We start from the raw sequence: 12,552 nt of genomic DNA on the forward strand, positions 1-12,552 counted from the left end.
TTCAGTTATTCACTTGCTGGCCAGAGGCTCACTGCATGGTTGTTCTAACATACTGTATAAAGATAGTCATGCAAGGGATGTAGCACAAAGTCACTGAAGAACAGAGCTCTCCTTGTACCAGAAAGCAGATTTCTTCTGGAAGCTGCGTGCAATTGGGAACCTCTGGTGGGAAGCATACATCTGGTTTCTTCATCCTGGAATGTCTGGTGCTTAAGGCTTAGCACAATGAGGACCATTTTAATGACTAAATGTAACAGAGATGGCCTGTACAGGCATAAATTACAAGGTGTCTGGTAGTGGAACAACCTTTTCCCTATGCTCTTCTGACCCTTAAAAAGCAAACATTAGCTGGGTTAATTCAGTGGACTCATGACATACAACTAAAGATCAGTCTATATTTCCATGTCCACAGGTCGGATATCTCCAGTTTTGTGTTCTTTTACCCACAGTTCCCTGTCTTTGGCAGGATCCACTTTCCGAAGCAACTGATCCACGAGCTCTACTGTCTAAAATGAACAAAACAAGAATCAAAATGTCAAGGGCACATTTCAAGCAGAGGCAGTCATTGCTCTGAAGCATAGAGCAGCTATGGGCACGCCTATATTGCATTTGCAGACAAGTGAGAACTGCAGGTACACGACTTAGTGGACAATAGCCACATCTGAATGTGAAGCCTCACAGCAGGAAGCAAAGAGGCTGACTTTCAACATCAAGCAGAGACAGGCTTCCTACAGCAGGCACTAGCCAGATTGTCTCTGCCTCCTGTCCTGCAATCTGTACCTTACACCAAATACGACCATGTACTGAGGTCAGCAAACAGCCCCCATATTTTAGTATTTGAAAACTAGCCAGTTTTTTAATAAGAAAAAAAAAATATATATACTCCCCTCTCCCAACTATTTACCACCTTCCTTGCAAGAGTAGATGAGCTCAGGAATAGTGCATCTTGCTGGGAGAACTAATAATAGCTCATGCTGTCCAAATGTAATTCAATTCAGTGTGTCTCCCCCAACAAGAAGCTGTGATCCAGAAGTATGAAATGTAACCAGGATAAGAGAATCTTGGAGGAGCAGAAACGTAGGGTGGGAGTAAAAACTAACAAGCTGACTGCATACACTTTTCACACCTTCTTTTGATACAGGTCAGGCAGATCAGGATAGGGACTGTTCTGCTCAGCTGAAGTACAATAAAGGCCAGAGGGACCAAACAAAAAGCAGACTTACACTTTGGTTGAACATGTCTGTCTCATGCCGCAGTTGTGTATACTGGCAAAGGTGCTGTCGAATCATCTCCACCCTTTCAACTTCTAGTCTCTCAAGCTCCTAGACGCAAAAGAAAATAAGCTCACATTTTGGTTGGAAGCTGAGCTTGAAGGCCCAGAGAAGGGATGACACACAAAAGGTTGTCAGTCAGTGTGATTCTACTCCAGGATCATGCTTTGGAGCTGAACTCTGTGGTTGCACATCCCTCTGATTTGTAGAGAATCAGAGACAGCAAGCAACAGAATTCCCTTCATTCTGAACCCAGTGACAGAAAAGAACCATATTACCACAGAATAACAGGTTGGAAGGGACCTCAAGGATCATCTGGTCCAACTTTTCTAGGCAAAGCATAACCTAAACTAGATGCCCCAGGACCCTGTCAGTCTTAGAAGTCCAATGTTGTGCAGTCATCACCGACCTTCAAAGGGCACTGTCCTGTCTGAGCCATTTTGTCTGGGTTTCTCTGAATTCTTGAGTACAATGGGAATATTTATTCCATTTGATGGCGAAAGTAATTTCATTTGTAATACGACATTTGCTAATAACTACAAAGTAGATATAGTCTAAACTTCTCCAAAACTGAGACAACCAAGGGAGAGAGACAAGCTACTATCTTAGGGATGCCGCAAGCAAGAAGGCATCTGTTTCCTGCAGGAAGCTTTGCATGCCTTGTTGCTAGCTCCAGAAGTTGCAGTGGGAGCAGGAGACGATGCTGAGCGGTACAACCTTACTGCCTTGGGTCTAACCAGACACCTGTAAAAGCTGTTTTCTTTCCATCACATGATGAGCTGGCACAAGCCTCCACCTCACTCAACTGCCAATAAGCAGACCCCAGCAATGATTCAGTTGAAAAGGCAGATGATTTCTAACTTGCCTCCAGCTTCTTCTGCCTCCCTCTTCTCCTGGATTCTGATATTATATCCCCAAATCTGCAGTAAGTCCCTCCTTGTCCATCTGAGTGAAACAAGCATGCTATGGAAGTCTGCCTTTAAAAACATAGTGTAATGTACTTTGCTGCACCATTAGAAAGCTCTGTATTCACAGGCACAATAGTGGGCCCAAATCTTTTAAAACTGCCATCAGAGGGCATTTCTGGTGTTCACTTACTGGGCATCAAGCTGGAAAGAAACGTGAGCATATGCAAGCAGGCAAAACACTTCGTTGCCTTCCCTGTGCTATCTGCAAGTTGTTAAACATCTTTTTGGAAACAGATTCTTCCTGACAGCACAAAAACCTCACGTGGTCAACCACCACCCTGGGAAGGAAGAGCAAAGGACCTTATAGAATCACAGAATCATAGAATAGTTTGAGTCATAAGGGACCTTCAAAGCTCATCTAGTCCAATCCCCCTGCAATGAGCAGGGACATCTTCAACTAGATCAGATTGCCCAGAACCACATCCAGCCTGACTGTGAATGTCTCCAGGGATGGTGCATCCACCACCTCAATGTTGGAAACACAGGAGACCTTGTCTAGAAAATAATGTCAAATATCATAGCTCAAATCATTTGTGTTTCACATTTTAGTGTGTCCAGCTCTGGGCTCCTCAGCACAACACAGACAAGGAGCTACTGGAGACGGACCAGCGGAGGCCACAAGCATGATCAGGGGTCTGGAGCATCTCTCTTATGAGGAGAGATTGCAAAAGCTGGACCTGTTTAGTCTAGAGAAGAGCAAACTGAGAAGGAATCTCATCAGTGCAGATCAATAGCTCAACGGTGGGTGACAGGAGGATGAGGGCAGACTCTTCAGTGGTGCCCAGCGACAGGATAATGAACAATAGCCATAAACCAAAATAACAAGAAGTTTCACCTCAACATGAGGAAGAACTTTCCATAGAGGGTGGCAGAGCCCTGGCACAGGCTGCCCAGGGAGGTTGTGGAGTCTCCCTCTCCAGAGACATTCCAAACATGCCTGGGCACGTTCCTGTGTGACCTGCTCTGGGTGGCCCTGCCCTGGCAGGGGGTTGGAGTGGATGACCTTCAGAGGGCCCTTGCAACCCCAACGATTCTGAGATTCTGTGAAAAACTCACAGCAGTGTCACTCATATTAGCCTGTCCCTTAATTCTCACCCATAAGCTCTCAACTCGTTTGTCTGTCCCTGGGTAGAGCTCAACACATCCCAGTTGCTCTCTCACATAAAGGGCAAATTCCTCTAAAGCTATCTACTAGCGCACTTCTGGGTCATACTTCTCCAGGAGCAAATATGCAGCTAACGTATATCTGGCCATATCTGAACACAGTGGCACTGATGGTCAGTGTCATTTGCATCAGTGAGAAACCACCAGTGGAGGGGAGAGGAGAATCAGATCCTGTATGTATAGGAACACCCAACTTTTTCTCTCCTGTTCTGCTTTTGGGAAGACATCCTCCTCCTGGTTTTCTGCTCACCCATCTGCCTTTATTTACTGCAGTTTAAATATTGCACTGACACACTTCCAAATGCTGAGCGGTTTATTATCCTCTTCTTGTTAGGAGGAGTTTACAGTTTTGTATTTGGCCAATGAGAAAAATGTATGCAAAAGACATTTTTATTTCCTGCTTTTGAAAGCAGTCAGCTCTTATCTAGAAGGGCTGTAAGGTATAACATGAAGGAGGAGCTCTCTAGCCAAATACAGGTATGTCAAGGTTTACAGCACATCAAAGCTGCTATCTTGGCATCTTAGTGACTAACCCCAAAGGTATATGCCCTTAGGGTGAAGACAGTGAGCTGTGCTATCTTCTGAGAGATAGAACAATAGGCAATTAAAGCTTGCCTCTGCTGAGCTGGCAAGAGAAGAAATTGGAAAATCATGGAATACAAAAATTCATTTGTGTATAAAATGGATTTACTGATTTATCATGTTTTTCCATGTCTTCCTTGTGCATTCCTTCATCCTTCCTGGGGATAATTGCAGCGTTCTGGCCCCTAAGAAGCCCTGAACTGGTTTAATGCCTTCTGCAAAGAAACAATTATTTCTTCCTTCCCCTAACTGTAGGAGTTTTTCTTAGAACTGAGAACAGGAAACAATGACAGATTTATCACTCAAGTTTCCCCACTGCTTTGCACTATAACTGTGATAAATGTTGCAGGTTATTACAATTCTGCAATATTACACATGTAAGATGCTACAGTTACATACCAGAGTGGTAGTCACCATTTCCTCAAACCACTTGGACTGGGCTTGATTGTAAAGATCCACGCAGCGCATCAAGTCATCCCCTGGAAAGTTCAAGATAGCAACACATTAGTCTTCTGTAGCCAGTGTTATAGAGCTTAGAAGGTAAGTACAGTTGGGGATTTGCAGATAGACCCAGGAGGTTGGAAGGTCAGTCCTGGTGGAGCTGAAGGCAGTTCTGTTACGTGGCATTTGTTATGTGCAACAAAATTTCACCGCAATGCATTGTTAGGTGATTGGGGTAAGAAAGAATGAGAAACACAAGATTTTAAAAGAAAAATACGAACATTAAGTAAAAGTTTACAAAACGCCCAGAACGGTGAAAACACGTAATTTCAGTTAAAAAGAGTTATAGAAAGTTGTATCTGAAAAATCATTAAAATGGGAAGTCAGTAACAATGAGGATAGCACCCTGTAGGTGAGCCTGCATTCTAGGACATGTCTACTTGAAATAGGAGCAAAGCATCACGCTCAAGCTGTCTGAGATCAAGGGATGCTGATTTGCAACCTCATCCAAGTCGCAGTCTCCAGCCTCTGGAGATGCTTTGGCTCCCTCCCGTGCTCACAGCAGGAACACAATAAGCTGCAATGATTTCATGTTTTTTCTTTATTGCAGGACTCTGATCTGACAGAAAGGGAAAGGTGGGTGGACAATCTACTAGGCATGGCTTCGAGATTACTGCTTTCTGGCTAGTAAATTCTCTTTCTTCTTTAAACGAGGCTCAGTTACACTTTCCCTAACGGTTCCATGTCTAGGTCCAAGGCTCAAATTCATCCTGTTCTTTTAGGTGCAAAAAGGTCTTTATACTTAAACCACAGACAAACCAAGCTTTAAGAAAAGGACTCCATAGACCAAACAAGTGTCAAAGAAGTAAATGTATCTGGAAGTCTCTCATAGCCTCAGAAGCTGGGGTGGCAATCAAACCCTACAAAACTCTGGTAAAAGCTTATCCACCCAGACAGGAGATGCTTAGCTTGACATGCCAAGTCCAGGCGGCTCCTCAGGAGCTATCTGGTTTGGCATTTTCCTCCATCTGAGTGAATCTGAGCCACTGTACATTCAGGAACATGAAGTCATTAAACACATGAACAGTAGCAGTAGAAAGGCATGAGAGCAAAAAGCAACATATCAGTAACTGGTGGAATCATAGAAGGGCTCTGGTCTAGAGCCCTCTGGTCCTATCATCCACTTGCAGCAGGCCTCATTTAAAAGCTAGATCACTAAATACTGCTACTGTGCACACAACAAGCACCCTGGCTTGGCTGCTGGGATGGGGCAAGTCCTCCCCTGCCACACACCATAACAGTGGCACAAAGGGGGGGGAGAGCAATGTGGAGATGCACCAAACTCTGGGTTACTCCCTATAATCTTCAGCTCTCCAGTACTTGCTCAACATGTAACTTTTGTCTATACACATGGCCACACTGCAAATGACTCTTCCTAGTCTCTTCAAAACCCAGACCAGCAATCCTGAAGTTTTAAAAGCCTCACAACTATGAAGGACCATTCTGCCACGGAATGGACCTATGAAGGGATGAAACATGAAAACTCTAGTTAAAATAGATTTTCAGCAGCTAGCATGTATCAGTTTCGCAGATCTCAAGGAAGACAGCTCCTGATGGATCCTGTAGAATTGGTCTGAGCCTCTGTAAAACATGTATAGGTCACATCAAGTGGAATAGAAATCATTTTAATCACTGAATAGCAGTGGAAAAAAGACAAAAAGTTCACTTTCAAAGAAAAAGACAGTAATAGGGCTCATAGTAGGCACCAACAGAGCTGGGGGTAAACTGGAATTTAGGAAAGAACCAAGGAAAGAACTATGATTTAAGAAAAACACATTCTCAGCTGAGCTGCTTTGAACCTGACTGCAAAAGTTTCACAAGCATTCAGTTATCCCAGCACACTTTCAAAGGACAAAACAAAAGGACAATTCATCCTCCCTTTACTGTTCTCACCCCAGTATCAAAATCATCATCTTGTGATGTCTCACTTGGAAAACTAAGCTCGTTTTTTCAGAGGATTTAACACCAGACAGATTCATAGCATGATTCACTTGGACTTTGTAGCTGCTACATTAAAACCCAAGAAACACATGGGTGGATGGGCAGTTTCATCCCATCTTGTTCCTGCCTTCCCCAGGGCTGTGCTCACCTCCCACCACTGATGGACACAGGTACTCACCCGCCTGAGTGGACTTCCGCCTCGCCTTCTTAATTTCCTCTTCTGTCTTGTTGCTGAGCTTCACCTCTAGCTGCTGTGTTTTCATTTCCAGATCCTTCTGTCTCTCTGTCAAGGCTTTCCGGGCCTTGGAGTAATCAAAGACCCACATGTTTTACAGCAAAAGAACTGCCAGCTTCTTTCAGCCATCTATGACTCCTTCACACAAGTATCTATCACTGAGATGTCAGAGACTCTGCATCAAACTGGGTCCTAACTGGGATTCAAGTTCTTAGGACACCATGTGGTGATCAAAGATGTGTCCTACCACCTTACACAAGTCATCACCAACAAATCACAAGAGCATCTGAACTCTTCATAGGTTCTTAGAAAGGCAGAGTACAAAAGGCATCACCAGACTTTCATGTTTCTTAGTAACTTTTCTATCTTAGTAACTATTTCTGAAAGGAAGTGGATCTGAAGCTTCTTCTCAATGTCTTAACCAGCATCACCAAGACCCCACATTTGTTCTTCTTAAGATCTAAACTGTTGAAAGAAATTCAAGTATCTCACAAAATTAACTTTTAAGTACCTTGTGGATTCAATATATGCTTATTAGAAACTAACAATATGAACTTTGAGGCTTATTTAGAGAAGCTACTTCAGGTTCATTATACCAGCAGTTAGTACTGCAGAAATCATGAACCTGAGAGCTGGTTACAAATGATTATTTAAATTACCTTAAAGTTTTTCAGGAATTAAAAACCTGATTTATCAGTATCATTAGTGAACTTATATGGCCAAATTACTAAAGTGTCTTAACAAATAAGCATCATTTCTACATCTGCATGCTGACCGTTTGCTGGGGTGACAAAAGTGCATGAAATAGCTTGTTTTGCACAGGCTTGTTATAAAAGAAGCCACATTTGCTCTTTATCCAGTTGTAGTGTTTAAAATGAATGCAGATGATTGTATTTTGTTCGGACCTCGCAGTTTTCACACGAGCCTGCAAGTTGCGCTCTTGAGGCACTACTTGAATGTTTTCAGTTCGCAGTTTTAAAGACTCTGCGCTTGGCTCGGCAGGTCGCAAGAGGGAGCTGCAGGAAAGCAATCTGGTGAGAAGCTGTGCTAAGGCACACTGCAGAGAATCCTGGAATGGTGTGGACCGGAAGGGACCTTAAAGCTCATCCAGTTCCAACCCCTCTGCCATGGGCATGGACACCTTCCACTAGACCAGGCTGCTTCAAGCCTCGTCCAACCTGGCCTTGAACACTGCCAGGGATGGGGCAGCCACAGTTTCTCTGGGCACCCTGTGCCAGCGCCTCAGCACCCTCACAGGGAAGAACTTCTGCTTTATATCTAACCTGAACTTCCCCTGTTTCAGTTTGAACCCATCATTCCTTGTCCTGTCGCTACAGTCCCTGACGAATTGCTCCTCTCCAGCATCCTTGTATGCCCACTTCAGATACTGGAAGCTGCTCTGAGGTCAATCTTCACGTGAGATCTCACCTCAGTCTCCCCTCTGGCAGATTAAAGCCATTCCCACTTGTCCTGCCTGTATAGGCCCCTGTCAAAAGCCTCTCTCCAGGTTTCTAGTGGCCCCTTTAGGCACTGGGAGTTGCTCTAAGGTCTCCCCAGAGCATTCTCTTCTCCAGGCTGAACATGCCCAGCTCTCTTAGCCTGTCACCAGAACAGAGCTCCTCAGGCCCTCTGATCTTACGGCTTTTATCTTCTTTTATTCCTTCTTCTCAAGGTTCCAATTCTTTCTTTTCAATACCCCTACTGAGGACTGTGTTTCTTTGCAGATATAGCTGCGAAGAACTTAAGTGTTTTGCACTTTCCTGCATACATACAGTGTGTATCCTGCAACAATTCTGTCCCCAGGCAAACTTGTTCAGGTGCACTCTGATTCTCAATGAATGCCCAAACCACCTTCTGGCTTGACTGAACGTGGTATTTTCCTTTCCAACTTACACCCAAGAACAAACCACATGAGGATACCATTTGGCACAAGTGTCTTGGCAGCTGCAGCAGGGGTATCCCATTTCCTGCCAGCTGCTGGTAAGAGCACTTTTTGTGGGTATAACTCCCCTAGGTTTATAAGATTTATACCTGTGGGTGTAAATCTCAACCTCAGCTGGATGTTCATGTTAAAATAGCCCCTGATCTGAGGGTGCTGCTACTGTTTGGGTTTTTCAGGTGAGGTTTGTTTGAGGCACAGAAAACAGGAACTGGTAGAGGCTTTGCGACAAGTCTCACGTGCCTTCCTTAGTCATCTGCTTTTCACCACTGCTGGATGATACTGAGCCATGCACACCTTTGGTCTGACCCTGCTGCTATTCTAAGGCAACATCTTTTTAAATTTTGAGGGCACAGATGCAGCTTTTGGATGCACACAAGCAAGAAGCATTTTAATCAAATGCATTAGAAATATATTGTCCCAAATTGGGAAAAGGAGAATGAATCAAAAAGCCTCAGCTGTAATGCATTAGCCCTGCCTGTAGCCCCCCCAGTTTCCCAGCTAAGCAACAAATGATGTCTGGGGCCCAGCAAAATCAAAACCTTTGTGGTTCTTTGTGGCAGGACAGAAACTTTTCATGGGGCACCTGTTTTTCTGTCCAAATCAGGAGTATCTCAAATTCCCCAGTTTGTTCTCTGCTCCCACCTTTTCAACTGCTGCGTAGCGGCTGGCCAGCTGCTTCCGTAAGTCTGCAATGTGGTGGTCACACTTCTTCATGTCTTTCTTAAAATTCTCTCTGAAGTTGAGCAGTGGCTTCTCTACCTCACTCTGAAGCTGTTGATGAAATAAAAATAAAGAAGAAAAGACAATAATGAGGAGCCAGGCAGTAATTCCCAGCTCTTTTGCTGAGCAGAGCTCAGGACAAAGAGGAAGCAATACACACACTATAGCCAAAGGCAATGTCATACAGCAATACTTCTCTTCCCCAAGAGAGCTGTGAGTGGAGCTATTGCAAAAATTAGCTCTTCACAGGACAGCTCTGTTAAGGGAATACCACAATATCACAAAATGCTTGAGGCTGGAAGGGACCACCAGAGGTCTTTTAGCTCAACCTCCCTGCTCAGGTAGGGTCACCCAGAGCACACTGTCCAGGTTTGTGTGCAGACAGCTCCTGAATATCTCCAGGGAAGAACACTCCACAACCTCTCTGGGCATCCTATCCCAGTGCTCAGTCACCCTTACAGTAAAAGGAATTCTTCCTCATGTTCACGTGGAACTTCTGGTAGTTTAGTTTATACCCATTGCCACATGTACTATTGCCTGATACCACTGAGAAGAGTCTGGCTGAAGGGAGCAAAAGGATGAAATTTTGTCTTCCTCTCTCCCTGTTCTCTCTTCCCACGTAAGTTCAAACTGCAAGGCAACGTCTGGAGCACTACTTGAGGTGCTCTGATTCTGGCCTGATGCACCTTGCTTAAAAACCCCTTAGGTTACACAAAGTGAAGCTGCTAACCCTGACTGCCATAAGGTGAAGCAGTTGCCATTATGTGTGCAGGGACATGCCTGTATTTCTTCTGCAGTGAAAAGAGATCCAATAAGGCCACATTTTATTTACTTCTGTCAAGTATGAGGGAGCCTAAAGAGAAGCCTGAATATTCAGTTGAAACTCTTTAACGTGGTAGCAAGAAACCACTGAAACGAACTCAGCAGAGATCCATCAAGGCCACCAATGTGACTTATCTCCTACAAGCAGGACTTGACAGTAATACTCAGCTCTGATAGAGTTTGTATCATATTGCTCTTTGGCCTTCTCACACACAGAAATGTGCTAGGAAAAGTGCTCTGAAAAGATACAGATATTTCACCTCCCCAGAAGCAACCAAACTCTCCTATTGTTCACCCTGTGGGGATGTTTGACTGTGAACGCAGATGAGTTGGGTCCATAATCACCTAACATGGCCCACAGTGGAGCAGTATCAAATAGTCCCTGAAAGTAAGTATTTTTGGCTTTTTTCCAATGCAATTTTAATGGAGAACGAAAATTCGTTCTAGCTTAGTGTAGTCTTTTAATGAAGAGAGGCTACAAAGACAGCCAAGCCCTACAGCACACATCCTAGAGAGGTTAAACAAGCCTAAAGCAGAGCTGGTTTAGGCAGATAAAGACTGGCACCATGGTGATCTAATATGGCCTACAGCTATCTGAAGGTCGAACACAAGGGTATTAGGGCCAGGCAATGTCACAACAGTCAATTGAGCTTTGGGAGGTTCAGGTTGAGTGTAATCTGAAGAACAAACTCACCAAATTGGTAACTGGGCACTGGAACAGATTCACCAGACAGGTCGTGAAATCCCTGCTAGACAAAGATTTAGCTATGATCCACTGTGGTGACAGTCCTAGCTTTGACTGGGAGGGTTGGACTATAAGATTCTGGACAATGTTCAGATGACAGTCTCATCAGGATGGCCCCAGGCCAGCTAGTAAAGACCTGTTCACAACTCTGTGGTCCAGCATGGTTACACGAGCTCTCTCAAGAGCACAGGAACAAACTGGCAGCTGTGCCAGGAAGGAACATTGTCAGTGCTCAACAAAACAAGACCAGAGAAATTCAGAGTGGATTCAGTAAACCTCAGATGCAATATATTATGATTGAGTCTGTGTCCAGCTGAGTTTCAACTAGCTAAACAGTCTGTGTGCCCTTCAGACTGCTTCATTAATAACTGGATTAACCTGGGTAAACAACTGTACATGAGTCAGTCATCCTCAGTGGAAGAAGCGGCAATCTGACTTATCTGACATAAGTAGCATTGCTGTGAAAACCCTTATTAAAGTCCCAAGGGCTGGGGACACATTGAAAAGGAGGGCATTTCACTGCTATTTCTACTGCCTAATAGAAAGTAACAAAATGAGTTTATTTCCCATGGTTTATAATGGGACAGGAAATTCTGAGATCCTCATAAAGATGGGAAACCCATCACCAATAGGCTCAAAATGGAAACAAGGCAACTGCTTTCTTCAGTTTTGTGTTCTGGAAATCAAAGAGGTGGATTCTCAGGGAAGGCAGTCATCTTTCCTCTATCATCATCCTGCTTGAACTTCCATCTTGCAAGAGGTACTATAAGCTATCAAATCAGACTCACATGTGAATGACCCAGACTTTTAAATGTTGTATTATAATTGGCCATATATATTCTTTTTATATTTTTGCTAGAAGATCTCACTTCAAGACTTACAAATCCATGCAACAGATGAAAAATACAAACTACTTTCCTAAGATGAAGAAATTTAAAGCACCAGTGTATATAGACAACTCTGACACCCATAACTGAATGGGTGAGATGCAACAGAGGACTTGAAATCTCGAGAAGTTTGTAAAAGAAGTTAGAAGTTAGGAAGCTTGCTAAAAGAAGTACAGGACAGAGATCATGTATCTCTGTACCAGTATGGTAGAGACTTAGGCAGAAAGACAGAGGCATGGGTTTAATCACAGTATTAGATGCTGGAGAAACAAACCAGCTGAGTTCGTGAAATCAATTCTGATTTCACAATTACTTATTTTTTCCCTTTGCTCCATCAGCACCATTTCCAGAATGGGGGTAACACACCATCATATCCAGGCCAGCCCATCATAACTTCAACAGTAAAATACCTGTGCACCTTCTCTTCCAGCAGAACTCACCTCCTGGAGCTCAGTGAGGGATAATCACGTAACTGGAGAAAAGGTTCAGTTCCATGACAGCCTTCTTGAAGGATTCCACATATGCATGTACACATATGCACATGGATGCCAGTATCTAGAGCCATCAGCAGTATAATAATATGTTTCACAGAATTATAAAATGGCTTGGGTTGGAAAGGACCTTAAAGCTCATCCAGTTCCAACCCCTCTGCCATGGGCATGGACACCTTCCACTAGACCAGGCTGCTTCAAGCCTCGTCCAACCTGGCCTTGAACACTGCCACGGATGGGGCAGCCACAGTTTCTCTGGGCACCCTGTGCCAGCGCCTCAGCA

General features: G+C 44.0%; 1 protein-coding gene across 2 annotated transcripts in view; it reads right to left on the minus strand.

Annotated features, from left to right (window-relative positions):
* Positions 1-257: 257 nt before the first annotated feature.
* GAS7 (growth arrest specific 7) overlaps positions 258-12,552 on the minus strand; it is a gene marked incomplete at its 5' end in the record, with an annotated part of 88,616 nt that continues 76,321 nt past the window's right edge. For both annotated transcript variants that reach the window (XM_080629594.1, XM_080629593.1), the window contains 5 exons: positions 258-506; positions 1,224-1,322; positions 4,385-4,464; positions 6,606-6,729; positions 9,247-9,375. In XM_080629594.1, coding sequence (XP_080485720.1) covers positions 393-506; positions 1,224-1,322; positions 4,385-4,464; positions 6,606-6,729; positions 9,247-9,375 — 546 coding nt within the window. In that variant the 3' untranslated portion in view covers positions 258-392. The remainder of the gene's footprint in view (positions 507-1,223; positions 1,323-4,384; positions 4,465-6,605; positions 6,730-9,246; positions 9,376-12,552) is intronic.

Source organism: Psittacula echo (genome assembly GCF_963264785.1).
Source record: "Psittacula echo genome assembly, chromosome: 14".
Lineage (NCBI taxonomy): Eukaryota > Metazoa > Chordata > Aves > Psittaciformes > Psittacidae > Psittacula > Psittacula echo.